This window comes from Schistocerca gregaria, chromosome 2, assembly GCF_023897955.1.
Source record: "Schistocerca gregaria isolate iqSchGreg1 chromosome 2, iqSchGreg1.2, whole genome shotgun sequence".
In the NCBI taxonomy this organism is placed as follows: domain Eukaryota; kingdom Metazoa; phylum Arthropoda; class Insecta; order Orthoptera; family Acrididae; genus Schistocerca; species Schistocerca gregaria.
In genome coordinates, this window is record NC_064921.1 from 435,177,148 (window position 1) to 435,203,318 (window position 26,171).

The window sequence follows — 26,171 nt, forward strand, 5'->3', positions numbered from 1 at the left end:
TTCAAGCAGTGGGCGAACAAGTGTACTGTAACTTACTTCCTTTGTTTTCGGATTGCATTTCCTTAGAATTCTTCCAATGAATCTCAGACTGGCATCTGCTTTACCGACGATCAACTTTATATGATCATTCCATTTTAAATCACTCCTATTGCCTACTCCCAGATAATTTATGGAATTAACTGCTTCCAGTTGCTGACCTGCTACATTGTAGCTAAATGATAAAGGATCTTCCTTTGTATGAATTCGCAGCTCATTAAACTTGACTACATTGAGATTCAATTGCCGTTCCCTGCACCATGCGTCAATTCGTTTCAGATCCTCCTGCATTTCAGTACAATTTTCCATTGTTACAACCTCTTGATATACTACATCATCATCCGAAAAAAGCCTCATTGAACTTCCGATGTTATCCACAAGGCCATTTACGTATATTGTGAATAGCAACGGTTCTGCGACACTCCCCTGCGGCACACCTGAAATCACTCTTACTTTGGAAGACTTCTCTCCATTGAGAATGACATGCTGCGTTCCGATATCTAGGAACTCTTCAATCCAATCACACAATTGGTTTGATATTCCATATGCTCTTACTTTGTTCATTAAACGACTGGGGGGGGGGGGGGGGGGGGTACTGTATCGAACACCTTGCGGAAGTCAAGAAATACGGCATCTACTTGCGAACCCGTGTCTATGGCCCTCTGAGTCTCGTGGACGAATAGTGCTAGCTGGTTTTCACACGATCGTCTTTTTCGAAACCCATGCTGATTCCTTCAGAGTAGATTTCTAGTCTCCAGAAAAATCATTATACTCCAATATAATACGTGTTCCAAAATTCTACAACTGATCGACGTTAGAGATATAGGTCTATAGTTCTGCACATCTGTTTGACATCCCTTCTTGAGCCCAGGAGCGGCACTGCAGGTACTATTGTGCTATTATCAAAGGCACTCACTTTGGTTGTATGCTGGCATAGCCCAGTAATGACAAATTTTTCCACTCTGCCCTAAATGATACATTTACTGCACATTTGACTTTAATATCTGTGATTATTTACTGCACTGTTGCTTGTCTGTTAGCATAGACAACTCCGTGCAAACGCCACTGTTCTCAATCATTAAGTGAAAGCTGTCAGCCACTGCACTGTCCATGGTGAGAGCTAATGCCTGAAAATTGATATTGGTGGCACACTCTTGACACTGTGGACTTTGGAGTATTGAATTCCCCAATGATTTCCAAAATGGAATGTCCTGTGCCTCTAACTCCTACTACCATTCTGTTCAAAGTCTGTTAATTTCCTTCGTTTGGCCATAATCATGTCGAAAATCATTTCACAAGAGTCATCTGAGTGCGAATGACAGCTACAACCTTGCCCTGCCCTTTTGTATCTTGTGTAGGTGACAATACTGCCACCTGTATATGTGCATATTGCTATGTAGCCTCACAGTTCCTGTATAGTCTTCTATATTAATTTATTTATGCCATTATTTAGTAACTTGACTATTCAGCCACTACATTTGTACAAAATGGGGAACATTTTTTTTTTAAGAAATACTGAATTTAATAACAATTGTAAATGCAAATTAACCATCATATACCATCATTTACAAATTTCAGATTAACACTATTTTAAACAAGTATAAAAAATTTCCTTGCAACAAGTATAAGATGATAACCATCTCCAACATTTTCTGAACTCTCAATTACAATGGACTCAACTTTCATAATTGTAACAATATTCATGAAAATAATATGAGAAGGAAAAAAAAATGATGTGCACTGCCCTCTCATTGACTCAGAATATTCGGGATAAGTTACCATAATACTTTGATAATCTACCTACAAAAATAAAATTTGTGACAGAATAAATATATTTAAATGTGGGAGAAAGTAGTTTCTTCTTGATCATTCCATCTGTACTGTATTCCAACTCACCATTGCTCAGGCAATGTTGAAGTTTCTGTTGATAACATTTTGTACTCATTGTAAAACACACTCTACCATGAAATCACAAAAAGTTAAGGGCTAATGATTTACATTAACTTTGCATACATATTAATCACTACAGTAAAATTGTTATAGTAGTATGCTTAAAAAAATAATGTATGCTTGATTTTACTTCTGCAGGACTTGATTATAATTCGCGATGGTTTCAACATTCTCCTGCCTAAATTGGCTAACTGCATTGATAAACTTTCCAAGTTTGCTGCCGCATACAAGGATATGCCTACACTTGGATTTACACACATGCAGTGAGTATCAAGTGAAGATAACACTGTACAGTTCTGTAGTGTTACATAGCTCAATGGTGCCTTGAAATGAATGCTTGTTTATCAAGAAATATCCTTTTTACCCCGTAATCTCCATTATTATATATATTTTTAAATCATCTGTGAAACTGTCATGTTTAATTGTCGTAAGAAAATAAATAACATTTTTCCAGATGAAATCATTTTGAGATTGTACAAGGGGTAGGTTCTAAAGGTTTATCTAACAGAACTAGAAAATAAAAATTGGTTTGTAATGAAGCTGCACATTTTTATATCAGTTAGTGTACATTCTCTGATTGCTACTTTGTGTAGTTGATAAAGATATATTTTCCTATGTTCCTACAGATAAATTTTTTTAAACCTGTGGAGCTCTTTGGCTATGAATGGATGAATGACTGTATGAAAGAATATGCTAGTAAATTGGCTAATTTTACTCGCATTTCCCTTCATTTTCAATGATAATGTGTCAACAAAAAACTTTTGCCTGCCTTTCATATATTTTTGGTGTGATTGCATAACTATTTTAATAGACTCTCTTTGTTTGCTTTTCAGTCTCTGACATATGCAATGTCCCAATAATTTTTTCTTTTATTATTTGTAACTTGGTGGCTTCAGTAATTTAAACAGAATGTTTATTGCTGAATATTGTTGTTATGAGATACTGTAGTGAGTGTCAGTTTACACATCTATTCATTGAATGGCCACTAGTTAACAAGTGATTGAAAAACTCATAAATTCTTGAAATCTTCATATCCTAAGTCCAGGAATGATTTTGTTTCATATGCATACTCACCTTTGAGTACAAAACATACAAATATTTTGAGTATAGCAGAATACCTGTTATTTTTGTGAAGCAAGGTTTTTCACAGCCTTTTTTTGTGCTTCTAGTTCATAGTGTGTCACACTCTGCACTGATGTCTTGAAATTTTATACAGAAAATGGGAAACAAATCTTTACTGCACTGAAAATTTTTGTTTTTATCACAGGGCAAAAACTGAGCATCATTAGTGTTAACTTGTGCTTGTATGTAGTACTGGAGATAGAAACTAATTTAAAAGATGTAACATATTACAAAAATTGAACAGCATTTTGGGGGGGGGGGGGGGGAGGGAAGTTATAGTACATATGACAAATGTTTTATATTAATTTTTATTGTAAATTTGTACTGTCTTGCTAGGTCTTCTTGACCTCCTGGATAAATTTATTACTTAGATGGTTAATAACACTGATTTCTTCACCCGTTCATTTCTTTTGCCAAATAAAGAGTTGTCAGTTTCAGACCCAGATTTTGTTGCATTCTGTTCTTGTTTATTGCATGCACATAAACAACGGAAGGCTGCTGTTAAATTATTTTCTTTAATAATAATAATAATTTTGGCAGACCGGCGCAGTTAACAACTGTGGGGAAGCGAGCATGCCTCTGGCTGCAGGACCTGCTAATGGATGAACGAGCTCTTTCCCGAGCCAGAGATGACCTTCGCTTTCGTGGAGTCAAAGGCACAACTGGTACACAGGCTTCCTTCTTGCAGCTGTTCAATGGTACATTATTCCATAGAAAGTGATTTTTTTCTGATCTCTTTCTTCATTGTGAGAATGCTCCTCTCCTACCCATCTGTCCTATCCTCTCACCTTCTCTCAAGTGTTCTTTTATGTTCCTTCATTTCTCCTAGATTTGCTGTTTATAAGGGCTTTGTGAGTGCATTTTGTCTTTGGTAATTGCATGTTTGCTTCTTCAACAACACAGGTTTTGTTGGACATTAATTAAGTACAAATAAATGATAGAAAATAACAGAGCCTAACTCTTCTTGAACCAAACAGAAAACAAAGGCTCTTGACAATTTAAGTACTCTACACAATGCCACACACATAATACAATACAATTGATAATTTAAAAGAAACAACAGGCTGGTTTTTAACATTAAGTTTTATGTTACAGTTGGTAAATTCTTTTACATCATACAATGGGTTGCCTACTAACCAGTCATACAGTGTTTGTTTGAATGCTTGATCTGGTAAATCGTTTACAGTTTGTGGAAGCTTATTAAATAATTTGTGCCCCATGAGTTCATAGCTGTTAAGTGATTTTGAGTTATATAAAAAATAAAAATAATTGACAATTGAATGATAACCAATTCTGTGATCATAATGTTTAGTAAGAATATAAGGGAAACTGTGTGAAGATATTTACAAATGTTTGTGTTAGTATGGGCTGGATACTGAAATAATTTGTTATATAGTGAATGATTACTCCCTCGCAGAGGTAACAAATAGTGCAGCTGCTAATCAACAAATACAAATGTGTTAAATTTACCCTGAGATAACAACATGTTAAGTGCAGTGCACATGTTGGAGGAATAGTGCCCAACAGCAGATTTTCATCATCACCATCATCATCATCATTCATGACAGTGGCTTGATTGGCCTGTGTAAAAAAATTGGACTGTGAAAAAATTGGGACTTTGCACGGGCACTGATGGCTCTGAGCACTATGCGGCTTAACTTCTGAGGTCATCAGTCTCCTAGAACTTAGAACTAATTAAACCTAACTAACCTAAGGACATCACACACATCCACCCCTGAGGCAGTATTCGAAACTGCTACCGTAGCGGTTGCTCGGTTCCAGACTGTAGTGCCTAGAACCACACGGCCACTCCGGCTGGCTGCAGTTCAGCACCCCGCCAACCAATCATCATCATCATCATCATCATCATCATCATCATCATCATCATCATCATCATCATCATCATCATCATCATCATCATCATCATCATCATCATCATCATCATCATCATCATCATCATCATCATCATCATCATCATCATCATCATCATCATCATCATCATCATCATCATCATCATCATCATCATCATCATCATCATCATCATCATCATCATCATCATCATCATCATCATCATCATCATCATCATCATCATCATCATCATCATCATCATCATCATCATCATCATCATCATCATCATCATCATCATCATCATCATCATCATCATCATCGTTAACAGAAGATTTTGATTTGTCTGGCTTTATTTTGGTTATGTTTATTCATTTATTCCTTGCTACTCTACATGTCCACTGATATGAAGATGCTGCAAAACAGTTTTTTAGTGATCAAATATGATCGAAGCAGACTAAATCAATTAAAATTTGTGCCGCGGCCGGGACTCGAACCCGGGTCTTCTTGCTTACTAGGCAGATATGCTACCACTACACCACCGAGGCAGTATAGCAGACATAGCTGCACGAACTACCTAGGTCGAGTTCCCTCCCCAACACAAACTTTAATTCATTTTCCCTTAATATCGTCACTATTGCCAGGGCTCGCCGGTATTGGCGAGCTACCCAGCATTGTACGTGGCGGGACGTCTGCTGTACCATATGATGATCTTCTCAGATCTTATAATTAAATGTGTTTTTTAGTGGTTTTGATATCTTTAGTTGTTGATAAGTAGTGGTTTACTCATACAGATAACAACCAGTAATAAGTACACAAGGAACGTAAGGTAAAGTTAAAGACCTGAATCCTGGACCTAAGGAGCCAAACAGACCTGGCTGATCAACATTTCATTCTCTGCCATTGGCATCATGGGATGTGGTATGGGGTTCTTGTGGTCAGAACGCTAGCCTCCCAGTTGTTGTCAGGTTTCTTGACCTCTGAACTGCTACTAATTGGTCAAGTAGGTCCTTAGTTGGCCTCATGAGGCTGAGTACACCCCATACCAGTTCTACCACCAAGGAAAACTCCCTGGTATTACCAGGATTCATATGCGGGTCTACCACAAGACAGTCACACTGACCACTCGGCAACAGAGGCGGACTAGCAGCTATTTTTCCAAAGTAGCAACTTTGTTAGGAAGCTAATTATTAGAAAGCTAAGCCGAGTGAGCATAAATACAAGGATGATTCAAACAAAAACCTTAAAAGTGCTATAATGTTTCTAAGTATAACAATGAACAACAAACTTACATGTCATTTTGTGATATAGTCTCCCTAATGTTGAGTGCAATATTTCTTTGTTTTAGGAGTGCGTAGATACCATGATGAAAGAATTATTTTGATCATTTGTGTAGCCAGTCATGCACTGTTGTTTTCACCTCTTTGTCATTTCTGAAATGCCTGCCTTCCATTGCTTTTTTTCAGTGCACCAGACAGATGCAAGTCACTAGGATTGAGGTCTAGTGAATGAGGCATTCAAATTTATGTTCCTGAACGGCCTCAACTGTCTCACGGGCTGTATGAGGTCGGGTGTTGTCATACTATAGCAATACTCCTGAAGTTAGAAGTCTTCATTGTTTACTCCTGATTGCAGAGCAGAATTTACTTTTCAGCATGTCTGAATAAAGCCACTATTGCCACCTACCAACTCCAACACGCAACTTTTCAAAATTTATTGGAACTTTCATTTGAATCACCCTCATAGTTTATAGTTGCATATGAATAGTTAATTATTAGTGTAATTTTAAATTACTCATCATGAAATCAATTACATGCAAATGGTTAAAGAGGAATTAATAAATAAATAAAAAGAAACAAACCTGTGCTTATCCTTACTAATGTGTGCTTTGAGTTGGGCCACATTCCTGTAGGTTTTCTTTTCCTGTAGAGTGTAAAAAACACGCAATTGAATGATTGAATTAATAAATGAACTTTATTCATAGCTGATAATTTTGCATGACTACTAAACGATCTTACCCAAAATTTCAGGTGACAGCAGAAAGGTCAAAGAACTTGACAAACTAGTAACTGAGATGGCAGGATTCTCCAGATCATTCATAATTTGTGGTCAGACATACACAAGGAAGATGGACACTGAGTGTGTAGCAACGCTGAGCAGCCTTGGTGCCTCTGTACATAAGGTGACTCATTGTAATAATATCTGTTCTTCTATGTGCTTTAAGTTTTTTTTTTTTTTTTTTTTTTTTTTTTTTTTTTTTTTTTTTATTCAGTTTGTAGGATGTTCCAATAAACCACTCTGTAAGAATATTCATCAGTGCTGTGAATTCAAACAGTTTAGTTTCGTTATTGTGAAGCAGTTAGTTGGCACTGTGAAATACTTACCTTCCAAAAAAAGTGTGAAATAATTATACATTTAGTTGACTGTAGTATTCTGGAATGTACTCATATAAATACCTCTAGTATTATTATTAAGTAATGATCTTTCCTGAAGATGAAGATGATAAGAGATGTCTTTTGATTATTTTTTGAATAATGTCACTTTTTAAAATATCTCGTTGCCTACATGATATACAGTACCCAAAAACCCATTGTAAGTACTTGGCAGAAAAACAGTTTTTTTTAAAAAAATAAAATTATCCATTATATGGTTGTCATGCACTTTTTGATAGAGCTCCACAAGAAGAAAAGTGTACTTAAATTTAATTGATACTTACATAATTTTGTTTTTTTAGATTTGCACTGACATACGCTTGTTGGCAAATATGAAAGAACTGGAAGAGCCTTTTGAGCAGACACAAATTGGTTCAAGTGCTATGCCATACAAACGCAATCCGATGCGTAGTGAACGTAGTTGCTCCATAGCTCGCCACCTTATGGCACTGTGCAATAACACTCTCCAAACTGCTGCCACCCAGTGGATGGAGAGGACACTTGATGACTCAGCTAACAGGTAAAGTAAACTGAAAAGAATTCTTATGCAATCTACTAGTCAACCACTTTCTTAGTTTTATCTCTACATTTTTCAGCTGGGTTTTGCCTTGGTGTATCTAACAAAACAAAAAAAAAAAAAAAAAAAACTTTTTCAGTGATATCATTGTGAATTTTTTTAATACATTCATTACCTTGAGGGCATCTTAGGTTAGCAAATGAAAGATTTTTAACTGTCAGGAATATGCATAATTCTGTAATTTGCATGTGCGCGCACACCTGCCTGCCTGCCAGTGTGTGTGTGTGTGTGTGTGTGTGTGTGTGTGTGTGTGTGTGTGTGTGTGTGTGTGTGTGTGTGTGTTAGAGAGAGAGAGAGAGAGAGAGAGAGAGAGAATGTGTACAAACAAAGAAACTGAATCGAGCCTTTTGCTGTTTTCAGCTAAGTTATGAAATCGGCTATTGAGTGAAAGTTGTAGCATTAATTAAAACTTTTCCGGTTCCAGGATTGCATTTTGTTATGGAAATAACAAGAGTTTGCAGAATGTGAAATGTTCACCAATATGCAGTAATCCTCTAAGAAACCTATGGTATTGAATAGTAGGATGATATTCTACTTTCTGTTGTGGTATTCAAATGATCAGTTAAATGATTGGATTTTTTTTTCTGTGTAGCGTATTTCACTTATACATTATACTGATTGTTTCATGGTGAAATGAACAATTTCTGTTTTTGCAAAGTTTAATTTCAAATTATTGTTTTTTACCCATGCCTCCACGTCCCAAAGTGTCTGCACAATACAGTGGATTGCAGATTAAGACTTCATTGGTTTTGCAGAAGACTATTGTTGCTGAATCATCTGCATAGATGATGATATCTGACTCAACCTGGCATGGCATGTCATTGATGTAATACAGAAAAAGCAGTGGCCCTAATGTTGAGCTTTGTGGGACACCTAATTGTATGTGTTTCCAGTCAGAAATGAATTTATTGCTTCTGTTATTAACAAGTACTCTTTGTTTTCTGTTTGTCAAGATTTTCCCTGAAAACCAGAGGTAGTCAGTTTTTGAAGAAGCCAGTCATGATTTACAGTGTTGAAGGGTTTGGTAGGATTGCAAAAGATGTCTGACCCATACATTTTATTATTGAGACAAGTGCTAACTTTTGTGACCAATTCAGTTATTGCATGGGGTGTGCTGGAGCCTTTCCTGAAACCATACTGATTGTATAAAATAATATTGTGGGATGAATTATAATTTTCTATCTGGTCACATGCAGCTCTTTCAAATATGTTTTGAAAGAAATTGGTAACAGTGAGATAGGCCTATAGTGTCTATTTTCATCTTGTTTGTCCCTTTTATGAATTGGCAGCACTTGAGCATATTTTAACTGATACTGATTGTACAAGGGGCATTCAAAAAGAAATGAGCTGGAGGCATAAATACCTGTATGTTACACTTGTCGCACTGTGACACAAGGTAGTGAATGGCTGGCTCATAAAATTCCAGGGGCTGCGATGTTAACCAGTTCTGCGCATACAGCTGGATGTCGTTGTCCGTGGTGAATCGTTTGTTCCTCAGAGCCTTTTGAAGGGGACCAAAAATGGCCCCCATCTGATTCAGTTCGTGCAGCATGGGACAACAATGTATGCCCAGCATTACTCGCAAACCTTGACCACCCTTTGCCAAGTGATCAAATCAAACGACCATGCAATCTCACCCATGGGGTCATTCTGCTCCACAACAATGCAAAGCGTCATTCCAGCCAACATAGTCGCGACACTCTTGCAGAAATTCAGATGGGAGGTTCTGGGCCACCCACCCTCCATATAGTCTGGATCTCTCTTCCTGTTATTACTCTATTTTTGGTCCCCTTAAAAAGGCTCTGAGGGGCAAATGATTCACCTCGGATGACGACTTCCAGCTGTACGTGCGGAACTTGTTAACATCACAGCCCTGGGAATTTTAAGAGACAGCCATTCACTGCCTTGTGTTACAGTGGGACAACTGTCTCAACAGCCAGGGTCAGTATTTCTAACATACAGCTACTGGTTTCTGTAATTATGCCTCCAGCTTGTTTCTTTTTAACGCCCCTGATATTATTCTAATGGGAAGATCACCCCAACCCACTGAGTTTAAATGTTTTAGAGATATTATGATTTTAGACATCAGATCTTGAAACATGTGAGAACTTAAAGTCTGACTGATTTCTCTCTGCCATACTGGGAACTTTACTTGGTGGTGAGGAGTAACCAATTTTGTTATGACTAATGAAGAAATTATTGAAGGATTCACATATGCCACTGGAATCTGTTTCTGTCGTACCATTTATAATTAGTTTAGAGGGACATTTTTTCACGTTTCACTGCCAGCCTCACTTCTTATAACAGACCAAACAGCTGTGGATATGTTTTTTGCATTTAAAATGAATGTATTGTTTTCAATATGATTTGCTAGTTTAATTAATTTGTCAAATGTTTTTTGAATGTGCTAACATATTTAAGAAATTCAGAATTTTGATTGGCTTTTGCCTTCATATCCAGTTTCCTCTTTGTGATGCTAGACACACTAATTTCTTTTGTTACCCATGATCTATTTTTATGAGACTCAGTCCATACTGTTACAAAAGGGAAGCATTCATTGAATATGCTTGTGAATTTGGTTGAAACCTTCTTGTAGTTTACATTTGTTGAAGTGTGTTTGCTGGCTGACCTTACAGTGAGGCTTGGTTTTTAATAAATACCTCCACATTTTCTTGGCTGAAGTCCCTACATCTATTTGTTGTGTAGCCTTAATTTAATTTTTGAAATACAATCTCCTTTAATGCTGTAATTGTAACTGCTTATAATATTATCAATAAATGTTGAAGTAGTTGCAGTAACTCTTGTGCATTGGCCAAAAATTAGATATAGCCCATTTGTGGCTATCAGATTCTTTAAATGTGAAGCAAATTTTACATCAGTTCTTACGTCTATGTTGAAGTCAGCACATATAATTAGTTTCTTATGCAGTTCTTCTGTTTTTAATTTATGTAAAAGAGTATCAAATTTCTCTAAGAATACAGAGCTTACATGGTACTCAGGGTTGTAATACACGACAATACTATTTTGTACTGTTCAAGTTCTGTGCAACAACTTTCAAAAGTAATTTCTTAATTTTTGGTTAAAATTATCTCTCATTTCATAGTATAATGAGGAATGGACTAATATGCATGAGCCTCCATACCGTTTAGTTCTACAAAAGCTGTTGGCCAGTGTGTAATTTGGAAGTTTGTTGAGTATATTGATATTTCCACTTTTAAGCCAGTGTCCATTCAGACATATATTTACTGACTGTTTCATACTTTCTAACAGAATTTGCCTATCGTAAAGCTTTCCAATCATTCCTCCAGACTGACTTCCAATGTTCAAAGTAGATGGTTAACTTTAACTGAGTGTGGATTTTACTGAGGGAGACGGAGGTACACATTGGTGATTGTTTAGCAATTGTGATAGATTCTTTGCCAAAATAACCATAAATGATACATAGGAGATGGTTTAAGGATTATCTGAGCTGATAGCTTTAAACATTCCAGCAGTTCGATTGATATATTTGGATAGCACATGTTTTCAATGGCAGATGTATCATTCTGGCATTTTATGGCTGCAGAAAGAGTGACTTTTTAACATTAAAAAGGTGCCAGATGTTATAAGAGGGGCATTTCATATGATTGCTGTGTCTGATATAGACAGTTATTTTGAAGGAATCATCAGAAAGGTGAAGATCTACACCCAGAAGGAAAACTCCTTGGTGAGTGGGTTTTGGGGCAGGTGCTGAAGTTCTGGCAAGAAGAGCAGAGGATATCCTTCCCATGGATTCAAATCACAGAGAGGTCATCAGTGAGATGTTCCATTTTATAAAATTGCTTCACTACCATTTGGACATACAATTAACCTTGTGTCCATTGCGTAGTGTGGGCAGTCAAATGTATGAATACTCAAGTAGGAAGAATATCTAAAAACTAAACTGCATTGGCATATTCAACTCTTCAGGTAAATTATACTGTTCATTGTGAATCACCGATTAATTAGTTCTTGATTAGGTAGGTCACACAAGTATTTGAAATATCCTGCACACTGTCTGTTTTATACAGCAAAGGAAAATACCAGTCAAACAAATGCAGCTTTTAAGAAACGGAAATCCTTATCATATTGCCAACTTCTGGCAGCATGTTATCATGTTAAAGCATCTAAAGTTTTGTGTAACTGTGAAGAAATAATTTTATTTTTGCAGGTAGCTTCAGCTTTTAGATTTAGAATGAGCTTAGTGTGCTCACTCTTATTTAGAGGAGGAGGTGTTCCTTTTTTTCCTTTCAGGTGCCAATGGGCTGGGATAGCAGACCCTATATAAAATAATAAAAATAATTTTCATTCTTACTTTTTGTAGTTGAGCAAATGACATGAAAGTCTTTGTTTCTTGATGTTGCACGTAAGAGTTGAATAGCAGCTTTGTTTTTTTGTGGTGATAAAAATTTGTTCACCATGAAAAGCTATTCAAAAATTTCAGTGTGGGCACTCATTTGCTAATCAAATGTCTTTCAGGAGAATTACATTGGCTGAGGCTTTCCTGTCTGCTGATAGTGTGCTGGTGACACTGCAAAATGTTTTTGAAGGCCTGGTAGTGTATCCAAAAGTTATAGAAAGGCACATTCGGCAAGAACTTCCTTTCATGTGTGCAGAAAACATCATTATGGCTATGGTAAAAGCTGGCGGTGATAGGCAGGTGAGTACCAAAGTATATCTTGATCAAGTAACATGTAAATGGGACAATGAATGTAGGATAATTGTAAGGCTAGTTGTATGAAGAATTATTGTTCAAATGATAAGATTATTGTGGAATATATTATCATGATGTCTAGCCATTTGCTGGAAAACATTTCATACATACTGGAAGAATGTGAAGAATCATGGAATCCAAGTTTCTCAGTATAGCACATAGTCATACTACATTACTTTCTGCGCAATTGATCATACTTAATCGTGAGCTAGGGACCTGTTCCAGAGACACTGTTTTGTTAAATTAACAAGTTGTTCAGCCAAAATGACAACACTGATGCTGTAACATTCATAAAATTTTTGAAATGATATAAAAGTTGATTATTTTTGTCATAAGAAGCTGCCGTAGAAATAATAAATACTTAGAAATTTTAGTACATTTGCAGCCATAGGTGTATGAGCATGTGTGTGTTTGCAGCAATTGTCACATACTGTTAATGCAAAGGGCACAAAATTAAGCATTTTGGTAATAGTAGTCAGTACTTTGTAAAGAGACATTGCAACATAAACTAATTAATTGCATTACATTATTTTAATTCACTTTTTTGTGCCCTATATACTTGTATAGCAAATGCAGATTAACCTAATCTCAGTCTCTGTTGTATTGCCAGCTAAATCACCTATGGCAAACATCAGCTTCCACTAAAGAATGTTTAGTAACCTGGTATTTTTCAGTGTGGACAAATGTGGAAACCACCACAGAGTAATGAGAAGCAGTTAACAGTGTGAAGACTCCCTGTGTTTTTACATACAAGATTCCTTGAAGCAATAAGCTGGCTTTTGACACTGTAGTAGTTGCATTTATTGTGTCACGATTATGGAAAAGTAGTTGATTCTAGGACTTGAAACTGACGTGACTGTAGCACAGGTAGAGTTAGAACATTTAGCAGCAGGAATAGTTAGCAGGGAGTTAAGAATAGTGTAAATAACTGAACTGTGGTCAGACCTAATATATCAGGCAAGAGGTTTAACAGATGCTGCGAGTCTACTTGGATTAGTCTCCTACAGGATCAGTGCTATGAAGACTATTGACAGAACTGCGCAGACATCTTCCAAGGGTTCAGGAAAACTGACAAGGCAAGGAAAATTGTGCAATCTGATGCTACATGTAGCCAAAGGGTTACAAAGACCAAGAAAGTCCTCCTGCCATGTTATGAGAGAGGAATTTATCAACTATACAGAACTCCTTCAGTAGTGAATATCAAATAACTAGCATTTTTAAGCCAGGTGCAGCTCTCACCAGTGTCATGTCAGATGTAGACTTCTTTGGAAAATTTGTAGATTAAAAGATCATGTAAATGATTGTAGGCACAGGTCATGAAGGGGGAACAGATAGTTTGGGAGACCATAAGCGTGCCTATGCAGTACATACATACATACATACATACATAAATCCTTGTTCCATAGATCATGGATATGACATTTCTTAATGATGTGGAATGTGTCACTTTAACATAAGATTTCTTTACACAAAATAAGTATTTTTTTTTTTTTAAAGTTAGTACTTCATACCTAAGAATTTGTCGATTGTGTAGGAGTCGTCATTCAGAAATTCTTTTAATTTGCTTTTAAATGTTGGTTGGATATCTGTCAACTTTTAATACTATATGGCAAATGACCAAAGATTTTTGTGGCAGCATAATTCACCCCTTTCTGTGCCAGAGTGAGATTTAATCCAGAATAGAGAATATCATCCTTTCTTCTAGTGTTGTAGCTATGCACTTCACTGTTATTTTTGAACTGGGATGGGTTATTAATGAATATATGTATTGTGAATATCCCAAGTTCCTTGCATAAATGCCTGCAAGGTGATCTTGGGTGGGCTCCAGCTATTATTCTGATTACACGCTTTTGTGCAATGAATACTTTCTCTCTTAATGGCGAATTGCCCCAAAGTATGATGCCATATGAAAGCAGTGAATGAAAATTGGCGTAGTAGACTGACTTACTGATATGTTTGTCACCAAAATTTACAATAACCGTAATAGCAGAACCATTTCAGCAGGTCATCAATGTGTTTTTCCAATTCAATTTCTCATCAATGCACACACCCAGAAATTTTGAGTATTCTGCCTTAGCAACAGACTACTGTTCATAGCTTATATTTATTAATAGTGTTATGCCATTTACTGTACAGAATTGTATAAACGGTGTTTTCTCAAAATTTAGTGAGAGTCCATTTGCAGGGAACTACTTAATAATTTTCTGAAAGACTGTATTTGCAATTTCCTCAGCTGATTCTTGGTTCTTGGGTGTGATTACTATATTTGTATCATCATCAAAAAGAACTAGCTTTGCATCTTCATGAATATAGAGTGGTACATTGTTACTATATATTAAGAACAATAAGGAACCCAAGAATGAACTCTGAGGGACACCATTCTTGATACCTCCCCAATTTGAGGACTCTGCTGGTTTTTGCAGGCTATCTGTACTATAATTTCAACCTTCTGCATTCTTCCAGTTAAGTATGAATTAACCTATTTGTGTACTGTCCCACTCATACCACAATACTTAAGCTTATCGAGAAGAATTTCATGATTCACACAATCAAAAGCCTTTGAGAGGTCACAAAATATGTTGATTGTAACATTAGACACATTGCTGGGAATGCGATGTAAAGTTTTCGCCAGTCTGTGAGCAATATGAAAAGGTCTGGATAATGCTTTCTGCCAAATATGTAAATAAAGAGCTTGCAGGGTTGATCAACATGGTGGGGCAATTACACATGGGCGTGACTGATGGATCACCCATCACAAAGGCACACCACACACAGGATGCTTCCAGGAAAAGGTTACGTGCTCAACTAATATTCAGAGCACACCTGGGTAACAAGACCAGTAATTATATGTGAATATAGGCTTTCCTGGTGTACACTGCTGCGTCGAATGTCCGCAATGTTTCGGTGAGTGTCATTCTTATCATCTTCACCAGAAGATGATGAGAATTTTTCATTTTGTTATTGTATTCATCAGCACACTTGAGCACATCATCAGGAAATTGTCATTCTCATCATCTTCGCCAGAAGATGATGAGAATGACACTCATCGAAACGTTGCGGATTTAGACGCAGCTACCCGGATGGAAGCCCGAGAAGATTTCATCAGACCAGTAATTGTCACTGAGCCTTTCCTAGGGTAATCCTGAAACATTTTGCTGCTAAATTGCCAGTTGTATTGATTAGTGGGAAGCCAAAAACTGCAGTATAAACACACACACACACACACACACACACACACACACACACACACACACACACAACAATAATTTGAGTGCCCGTACTGCTGCACCATTCACCTATCCTCTCCACACCAATATCTAACTACACTGCTACAGTATACAATTCCCATAATCTGTCAGTTCGTGTAGCAGCAACATAAAGTGCAGTGTAGAGTACGGTTGTAACAGCAAAGAAAAGTGCAGTTTTTAATCATGACAGCATCCTTCTGGATGTTACTGCTCAGAGCTGCAGGTTCATCCAGATGAAAAACTACTTGAAACATGAAATGTGCCACGGGTGCTGGCCTGTGGTGGCAGTGTTATATTATAGGGGACATTCACTTAGGCTTTCATGCGACTAGTAGTAGTAATCAAAAGATGTGGACTATGATAACATTATTGCAGATCACCTGAATCCATTCAGGCTTGATGGTTCCTGATGGTGATGACATCTTCAAACAATATAACTGTCCCTGTAACAAGTCCAGAAGCTTTCTAGAGTGGTCTGCAGAGCACTGTAATAACTCAATTTGATGTATGGGCCTCCAAATTCTCTTGATATGAATTCTGAAGAACAGATCTGGGATATTATTGGGCATCAGTTCTGTACCCATAAACCTCACGTATGTAATTTACAGGAATTGTGTGACCCGTGCAAAAACATTTGTTCCCACATACCTCCAAAAACCTACCAAGAACTTGTCAGATCCATGCCATACAGAATCACTCATGTTGTGCTCCAAAGCTGGACCAGCACGCTATTAAATAGGTAGTCATAATGTTTGGGCCCATATGTTTATATTCTCCTATACAATTATCAGCAATAAAATTATCACCACCAATCCAATGCCAATATAAACCTGTCCAGGTAATTGTAGCATCACTTGGCAAGGAATGACTGTAGAAGACACACACACACACACACACACACACACACACACACACACACACACACACACACACACACACAGAGAGAGAGAGAGAGAGAGAGAGAGAGAGAGAGAGAGAGAGAGAGAGAGAGAGAGAGCATGTAGTATCTGTGAGCATGCTGTCCCTGTGTAGAATTGGGAAGGCGTGTGACCAACCTGAGTGTGACTGAGGGCAGATTGTGATGGCGCAGAGGCTCAGCATGAACATTTCGAAAATTGCAGAACTTGTTGAAGGAGTGCTGTGGTAAGTGTCTTCAACCCATGGAAAAACCAAGGTTAAACCACATGCACGTGTCGTGGGGTTGGGCAGCCACCCCTCATTACAGATGTTAGACGATGTAGACAGGGTAGACTGATAAAACAGGACAGGCAGAGCAATCTGTGGTGAAAGTAACATCAGTATTTAATGCTGGGCCAATACAAGTGTGTCTGAACATGCAGTACACTGAACACTCCTAACGATGGGCCTCATCAGCCAACGACCCATGCGTATGCCAATGTTAACACCAATACATTGGCCACTATGACTGAAATGGTCATGCAATGTTGGCACTGGATGTTGGTGTAGTGGCAGAGCATTGCATGATATAATGAATCCTGTTACTTTCTCCATCATGCTTATGGGAAAGCACGAATCCATTGTCTTTCAGGGGAACAGCTTCTTGACAACTGTACTACAGGATGGAGACAAACTGGAGGTGGCTACATTGTGTTCTGGGGAACATTCATATGGGCATCTGTGGGTCTAGTGGAGCTCATGCAAGGCACAATGATAGCCAAGGAATATTGTACAATGGTTGAAGACCATGTACACACCTTCACGATCATGTTTCTTGATGGCAGTGGTATTTTTCAACATGATAATGCACCATGTCACAAGGCCAAGAGTTGGTGGAGTGGTTTGAGGAGCACAGTGTGGAGTTCCAATTCATGTGCTGCCCCAGAGCTCATCAGATCTGAACCCGATTGCACACATCTGGGATGTAATTGAACATGGCATCACAGCTCATTACCCCTTCCCTGGAATTTACGGGGATTAGGCGACTTGTGTGTGCAGATGTGGTGCCAGTTCCCTCTGGTGACCTACCATGGTCTCATTGCTTGCACACTGTGCCATGTCACTGCTGGTGTCTGTGCTATTAGATAAGTGGTCATGATGTTCTGGCTGATCAGTGCATGTGATTGACACATTCAGTATCACTGTGAGATATTGCAGATATCATCCCTGAAATATCAAAATAACTTAAGAAAACTAACCTGTAATAGCAGTTTATAGAATATTTTTTAATAGCTTACTAAGCTTGCCATGAGTAGGGAGTAAGGGGTGAGTTTGCTGTGTGCATGTGTTTGTTGGTTAGGATAGAGAGCATAACAAGAGTAGCTGAAATTAGGAATCCTAAATATATGTAAGATGAATGTGTATTACAAGCAGCTTTTCTCTTAAAAATACACTCTTTCAACTGACTTTCCAGTCTTCTTTCTTTCTTCCTTCCTTCCTTCTTAATATGTTTTTAAATCTGCAGTCTCTCTCTCTCTCTCTCTCTCTCTCTCTCTCTCTCTCTCTCTCTCTCTCTGTGTGTGTGTGTGTGTGTGTGTGTGTGTGTGTGTGTGTGTGTGTGTGTGTTTAGAGAAAGGGAAAGTTGCGAGTTGTGGCACTGTGTAATGTTTAAGCCATATTTCTTTCAGGTATATGTTGCTGTGAATTGAAGTCTGTGTTACATAGTCACAGCTACATAATCATCATTTAACCATGCATTTAGTAATCTGAATTTAATTTGTGGATATTTGATTTATAGGTGTGCCATGAAAAAATTCGTGTTCTCTCACATGAAGCTGGAGCACAAGTGAAACAAAAGGGTCTTGACAATGATTTGCTGGAGAGAATACGTCGTGACCCATACTTTTCTCCAATTTTGTCTCAGCTGGATGATCTCCTAAACCCATCAACTTTCATTGGAAGAGCTCCAGAACAGGTATAAAGCTTTACTTTACTGTTAGTAAACCAAACACCTTGTTTGTCTCTAATGGATTCAATTCTATATTTACTTCCACAGAAATAGTAAAAATGATTTTAGAACAATAATTTACTTGTTATTTACGGTTGCTTATAAAGAATGGCAAGTCACAGCACAGTTACGCTACTGAAGGTGATACAACTTCAGTGTATACAGATAATGAAATATCTTCTAAGAACTTCACAATGTTCTGTACATCTGTTCCAAACCCAACTTTTTATTTTGAAAATATTAATGTATTCATCAGCACACTTCAGCACATTATCAGGAAATTGTTATTGATGGAACTTTGAAGTATTGTCTTCCCTTCTTTCACAGGAAGATGACATACTTGTTTCAGAGGTTTGTTTTAGAATATGACATTCAAAGAAAAATAGTTGTATACAGTTTGTCATGTTAATGACATATCAATTAGGAAGACTGAATTTAATATCTTATATTGTGAGGTAATGGCCAATGACAAAAATGCTACGAGTTTTGGAGATAATATCAGCTGAAACAGGTATAACACTGGCAATAACAAACGGAGAGCCAGATGGCAGTTGAATAAGATGAGCATTTTGTTTTTTGAGTACACAGCTGGTTCATTTACAAATGGAAGGGGGTAATAGAGAAGCAGTGGGGTAATCAGTTACAGGCATTTGTGTACCAAGAATGAACTGCAACCAATAATCCCTTCCACCCTGGCTTGTGTGTTCATGTGGGTTTTGTTTTGAATTTGCCATCGCTCAACCACATCATTTTTCTCCAAAATGCAATGATTCTGTGAGTTCCTGGCATGCATTTGGCATCTGTTTTGTTTCATACTGTGACCACCAGAGTAGAACAGATCATTTCAAAGAATAAGAAGACAAACCCACACATATTGGAGATGCACTATACAGTATATTTTCCCCCATTTTCTTAGTTTAATTCCTGTATTATTTTAGGCTGGGAATGTATCATTCAGTGTTTATTACGTGTTTAGACAAGTTTGCAGAAGAGCTTCTGTGAAGTTTGGATTGTAGGAGACGAGGTACTGGCAGAATTGAAGCTGTGGGGATGGGTCGTTGGTCGTGCTTGGGTAGCTCAAATGGTAGAGCACATACCCGCGAAAGGCAAAGGTCTCGAGTTCAAGTCTTGGTCTGGCACAAGTAGCTTTAAGAGTGTTGTGATTATAAATTAAATTATCTCTATCAAATTTTGATACTACATTTGTTAGTACAATAATGAGGCCCATCTCTTCTATAGATTTCCTATAATTTTCTCTTTTATAATGAACCAGATGGTCAATTGTTGTTGTTGTGGTCTTCAGTCATGAGACTGGTTTGATGCAGCTCTCGATGCTAATCTATCCTGTGCAAGCTTCTTCATCTCCCAGTACCTACTGCAACCTACATCCTTCTGAATCTGCTTAGTGTATTCATCTCTTGGTCTCCCTCTACGATTTTTACCCTCCACGCTGACCTCCAATGATAAATTTGTGATCCCTTGATGCCTCAGGACATGTCCTACCAACCGTTCCCTTCTTCTAGTCAGGTTGTGCCACAAACTTCTCCCCAATCCTATTCAATACCTGCTTATTAGTTATGTAATCTATCCACTTAATCTTCAACATTCTTCTGTATCACCACATTTCAAAAGCTTCTATTCTCTTCTTGTCCAAACTATTTACCATCCATGTTTCACTTCCATACATGGCTACACTCCATACAAATACTTTCAGAAATGACTTCCTGACACTTAAATCTGTATTCGATGTTAACAAATTTCTCTTCTTCAGAAACGCTTTCCTTGCCTTTGCCAGTCTACGTTTTATATCCTCTCTACTTCGACCATCATCAGTTATTTTGCTCCCCAAATAGCAAAACTCCCTTACTACTTTAAGTTTCTCATTTCCTAATCTAATTCCCTCAGCATCACCTGACTTAATTCGACTACATTCCATTATCCTCGTTTTGCTTTTGTTGATGTTCTTCTTATATCCTCCTTTCAAGACACTGTCTATTCCGTTCAACTGCTCTTCCAAGTCCTTTGCTGTCTCTGACAGAATTACAGCGTCATCGGCGACCCTCAAAGTTTTTATTTCTTCTCCATGGATTTTAATACCTACTCCGAATTTTTTTTTTGTTTCCTTCACTGCTTGCTCAATATACAGATTGAATAACATTGGGGAGAGACTACAACCCTGTCTCACTCCCTTCCCAACCACTGCTCCCCTTTCATGTCACTCGACTCTTACAACTGCCATCTGGTTTCTGTACAAATTGTAAATAGCCTTTCGCTCCCTATATTTTACCCCTGCCACCTTCAGAATTGGAAAGAGAGTATTCCAGTCAACATTGTGAAAAGCTTTCTCTAAGCCTACAAATGCTAGGAACGTAGGTTTGCCTTTCCTTAAACTAGCTTCTAAGATAAGTCGTAAGGACAGTATTGCCTCACATGTTCCAACATTTCTACGGAATCCAAACTGAAATTCCCCGAGGTCGGCTTCTACCAGTTTTTCCATTCGTCTAAAGAATTCACGTTAGTATTTTGTAGCTGTAACTTATTAAACTAATAATTCGGTAATTTTCACATCTGTCAACACCTGCTTTCTTTGGGATTGGAATTATTAATATTCTTCTTGATGTCTGAGGGTATTTCACCTGTCTCGTACATCTTGCTCACCAGCTGGTAGAGTTTTGTCAGGACTGGCTCTCCCGAGGCCGTCAGTAGTTCTAATGGAATGTTGTCTACTCCCGGGGCCTTGTTTCGACTCAGGTCTTTCAGTGCTCTGTTAAACTCTTCACGCAGTATCGTATCTCCCATTTCATCTTCATCTATATCCTCTTCCATTTCCATAATATTGTCCTCAAGTACGTTGCCCTTGTATAAACCCTCTATGTACTCCTTCCACCTTTCTGCTTTCCCCTCTTTGCTTAGAACTGGGTTCCCATCTGAGCTCTTGATATTCATGCAAGTGGCTCTCTTTTCTCCAAAGGTCTCTTTAATTTTCCTGTAGGCTGTATCTATCTTACCCCTAGTGAGATAAACCTCTCCATCGTTACATTTGTCCTCTAGCCATGCCTGCTTAGCCATTTTGCACTTCCTGTTGATCTCATTTTTGAGACGTTTGTATTCCTTTCTGCCTGCTTCATTTACTGCATTTTTATATTTTCTCTTTTCATCAATTAAATTCAATATTTCTTCTGTTACCCAAGGATTTCTACTAGCCCTCATCTTTTTACCTACTTGATCCTCTGCTGCCTTCACTACTTCATCCCTCAGAGCTACCCATTCTTCTTCTACTGTATTTCTTCCCCCATTCCTGTCAATTGTTCCCTTATGCTCTCCCTGAAACTCTGTACAACCTCTGGTTTAGTCAGTTTATCCAGGTCCCATCTCCTTAAATTCTCACCTTTTTGCTATTTCTTCAGTTCTAATCTACAATTCATAACCAATAGATTGTGGTCAGAGTCCACATCTGCCCCTGGAAATGTCCTACAATTTAAAACCTGTTTTCTAAATCTCTGTCTTACCATTATATAATCTATCTGATACCTTTTAGTATCTCCAGGATTCTTCCATGTATACATCCTTCTGTTATGATTCTTGAACCAAGTGTTAGCTATGATTAAGTTATGCTCTGTGCAAAATTCTACCAGATGGCTTCCTCTTTCATTTCTTAGCCCAAATCCATATTCACCTACTATGTTTCCTTCTCTCCCTTTTCCTACACTCGAATTCCAGTCACCCATTACTATTAAATTTTCGTCTCCCTTCACTATCTGAACAATTTCTTTTATTTCATTGTACTTTTCTTCAATTTCTTCATCATCTGCAGAGATAGTTGGCATATAAACTTGTACTACTGTAGTAGGTGTGGGCTTCGTATCTATCTTGGCCACAATAATGCGTTCACTACGCTGTTTGTAGTAGCTTACCCGCATTGCTATTTTCCTATTCATTATTAAACCTACACCTGCATTACCCCTATTTGATTTTGTGTTTATAACCCTGTAATCACCTGTACCAGAAGTTTTGTTCCTCCTGCCACCGAACTTCACTATTTCCCACTATTTCTAACTTTAATCTATCCATTTTCCTTCTTAAATTTTCTAACCTACCTGCTTGATTAAGGGATCTGACATTCCTCGCTCCGATCCGTAGAATGCCAGTTTTCTTTCTCGTGATAATGATGTCCTCCTGAGTAGTCCCCGCCCGGAGATCTGAATGGGGGACTATTTTACCTCCGGAATATTTTACCCAAGAGGACGCCATAGTTATTTAACCATACAGTAAAGCTGCATGCCCTCGGGAAAAATTACGGCTGTTCGCAGTACCACAACTGCAAGGCTGTTTTGTCTAGTGTTACAAGGCCAGATCAGTCAATCATCCAGACTATTGCCCCTGCAACTACTGAAAAGGCTGCTGCCCCTCTTCAGGAACCATATGTTTGTCTGGACTCTCAACAGATACCCCTCCGTTGTGGTTGCACCTACGGTACGGCTGTCTGTATCGTTGAGGCACGCGAGCCTCCCCATCAACGGCAAGGTCCATGGTTCATGCTCAGTTATTACAGAGAATATCTTAGTAGCGCGACACTGCACTGTAGTATTTTGCGTGAAATACATTCAAAACCGGTTTTCATTACCAAGAAATGTATGATTCATGTGATTTTTTAAAGTTATTATTCGTGACTAACAGAATGATTCTGCAACGGCTTGCAGGTAATAAAATGCCTTTCTTGTAAAAAGTAAGCTTGCCTTGTCTCTTACCTTTAAGTAAGGTGGTTAAAAGCAAACAAGAAAGAACAACTCTCTTAGTCCCTTACTTGGATTACCACCTTTCTGATGATCTTTTCTACATGAAACAGTGGGAAATCCTGGATGGAATGTAACAATATCAGAGAGGGAAAGTTGCTACTCACCACATAGCAGAGATGCTGAGTCGCGATAAGTACAACAAAAAGATTCACACAATTAAAGCTTTTGGCCATTAAGGCCGTTGTCAGCAGTAGACACACACACAAGCGCGCGCCCACACACACACACACACACACACACACACACACACACACACACACACACACAAACGCAACTTGCACACTCGTCTGCAGTCTCAGAGAGCTGAAACCACACTGCGAACTGCAGCACAAGTGCATGTTGGGAGTGGCGACTGGGTCATGGTAAGGAGGAGGCTGGGGCGGGGAGGGGTAGGATAGTATGGTGGGAGTGGCAGACAGTAAAGTGCTGCAGTTTAGATGGAGGGCAGGAGAGAAGGTGTGAATGGGGGAGGGGTTACATAGCGGAAAGGAGAGAAATAAAAAGAAATAAAAATAAAGGACTTAAAAGACTGGGTGTGGTGGTGAAATGATGGCACACCGTTGGGTGGCTTGCAGAGTATAAATGTTCCTACTTGATAAGGACTCCAAGCAATGGAGGAGGTCACTGTGATTGATCTCATTATTGCTTTGAATGCAGTTTCATTTACAGACTCACTGTAATCTCCCAGAACCCTCCTAACAAGCCTCTGATAATCTCCCTACTACTGATTATACATATTTATCCCATTTTGTATTGTTGTTTGGTATTTAAATGATATTTAAATGATGTGATTTGCTCCAGAGTTTTATGATTAACTGTTTAATGAGATGATAATAATAATAATAATAATAATAATAATAATGTTTGTTTGTCCATGTTAACTTTACAGTCTTGGACATCATCATTTTTTGTACAATTATGTCAATGTGGGAAATTAAGCAGATGGGACCTGGATAAACTGAAAGAACCAGAGGTTGTACAGAGTTTCAGAGAGAGCATAAGGGAACAATTGACTGGAATAGGGGAAAGAAGTACAGTAGAAGAAGAATGGGTAGCTCTGAGGGATGTAGTAGTGAAGGCAGCAGAGGATAAAGTAGGTACAAAGACGAGGGCTGCTAGAAATCCATGGGTAACAGAAGAAATATTGAATTTAATTGATGAAAGGAGAAAATATAAAAATGCAGTAAATGAAGCAGGCAAAAAGGAATACAAACGTCTCAAAAATGCGATCGACAGGAAGTGCAAAGTGGCTAAACAGGGATGGCTAGAGGACAAATGTAAGGATGTAGAAGCTTATCTCACTAGGGGTAAGATAGATACTGCCTACAGGAAAATTAAAGAGACCTTTGGAGAGAAGAGAACCACGTGTATGAATATCAAGAGCTCAGATGGCAGCCCAGTTCTAAGCAAAGAAGGGAAGGCAGAAAGGTGGAAGGAGTATATAGAAGGTTTATACAAGGGCGATGTACTTGAGGACAATATTATGGAAATAGAAGAGGATGTAGATGAAGACGAAATGGGAGATACGATACTGCGTGAAGAGTTTGACAGAGCACTGAAAGACCTGAGTCGAAACAAGGCCCCCGGAGTAGACAACATTCCATTAGAACTACTGACGGCCTTGGGAGAGCCAGTCATGACAAAACTCTACCAGCTGGTGAGCAATATGTATGAGACAGGCGAAATACCCTCAGACTTCAAGAAGAATATATTAATTCCAATCCCAAAGAAAGCAGGTGCTGACAGATGTGAAAATTACCGAACTATCAGTTTAATAAGCCACGGCTGCAAAATACTAACACGAATTCTTTACAGACGAATGGAAAAACTGGTAGATGCAGACCTCGGGGAGGATCAGTTTGGATTCCGTCGAAATGTTGGAACACGTGAGGCAATACTGACCTTACGACTTATCTTACAAGAAAGATTAAGAAAAGGCAAACCTACGTTTCCAGCATTTGTAGGCTTAGAGAAAGCTTTTGACAATGTTGACTGGAATACTCTTTTTCAAATTCTAAAGGTGGCAGGGGTAAAATACAGGGAGCAAAAGGCTATTTATAATTTGTACAGAAACCAGATGGCAGTAATAAGAGTCGAGGGGCATGAAAGGGAAGCAGTGGTTGGGAAAGGAGTGAGACAGGGTTGTAGCCTCTCCCCGATGTTATTCAATCTGTATATTGAGCAAGCAGTAAAGGAAACAAAAGAAAAATTTGGAGTAGGTATTAAAATTCATGGAGACGAAGTAAAAACTTTGAGGTTCGCCGATGACATTGTAATTCTGTCAGAGACGGCAAAGGACTTGGAAGAGCAGTTGAACGGAATGGACAGTGTCTTGAAAGGAGGATATAAGATGAACATTAACAAAAGCAAAACTAGGATAATGGAATGTAGTCAAATTAAATCGGGTGATGCTGAGGGAATTAGATTAGGAAATGAGACACTTCAAGTAGTAAAGGAGTTTTGCTATTTAGGAAGTAAAATAACTGATGATGGTTGAAGTAGAGAGGATATAAAATGTAGACTGTCAA

At 38.2% G+C, this 26,171-nt stretch overlaps 1 protein-coding gene and 1 non-coding gene across 2 annotated transcripts in view; one reads left to right on the forward strand and one right to left on the reverse strand.

Annotated features, from left to right (window-relative positions):
• The window catches only part of LOC126324953 (adenylosuccinate lyase), a 722,118-nt gene that overhangs the window by 690,891 nt on the left and 5,056 nt on the right, over nt 1-26,171 (forward strand). The window contains exons 3-8 of the mRNA XM_049995132.1: nt 2,125-2,249; nt 3,649-3,806; nt 6,984-7,135; nt 7,688-7,905; nt 12,460-12,640; nt 18,638-18,814. Of these exons, the coding sequence (XP_049851089.1) occupies nt 2,125-2,249; nt 3,649-3,806; nt 6,984-7,135; nt 7,688-7,905; nt 12,460-12,640; nt 18,638-18,814 (1,011 nt within the window). The remainder of the gene's footprint in view (nt 1-2,124; nt 2,250-3,648; nt 3,807-6,983; nt 7,136-7,687; nt 7,906-12,459; nt 12,641-18,637; nt 18,815-26,171) is intronic.
• Nucleotides 5,430-5,501, reverse strand: Trnat-agu (transfer RNA threonine (anticodon AGU)). Its single transcript has one exon. It is a non-coding gene; the product is annotated as a tRNA-Thr (tRNA).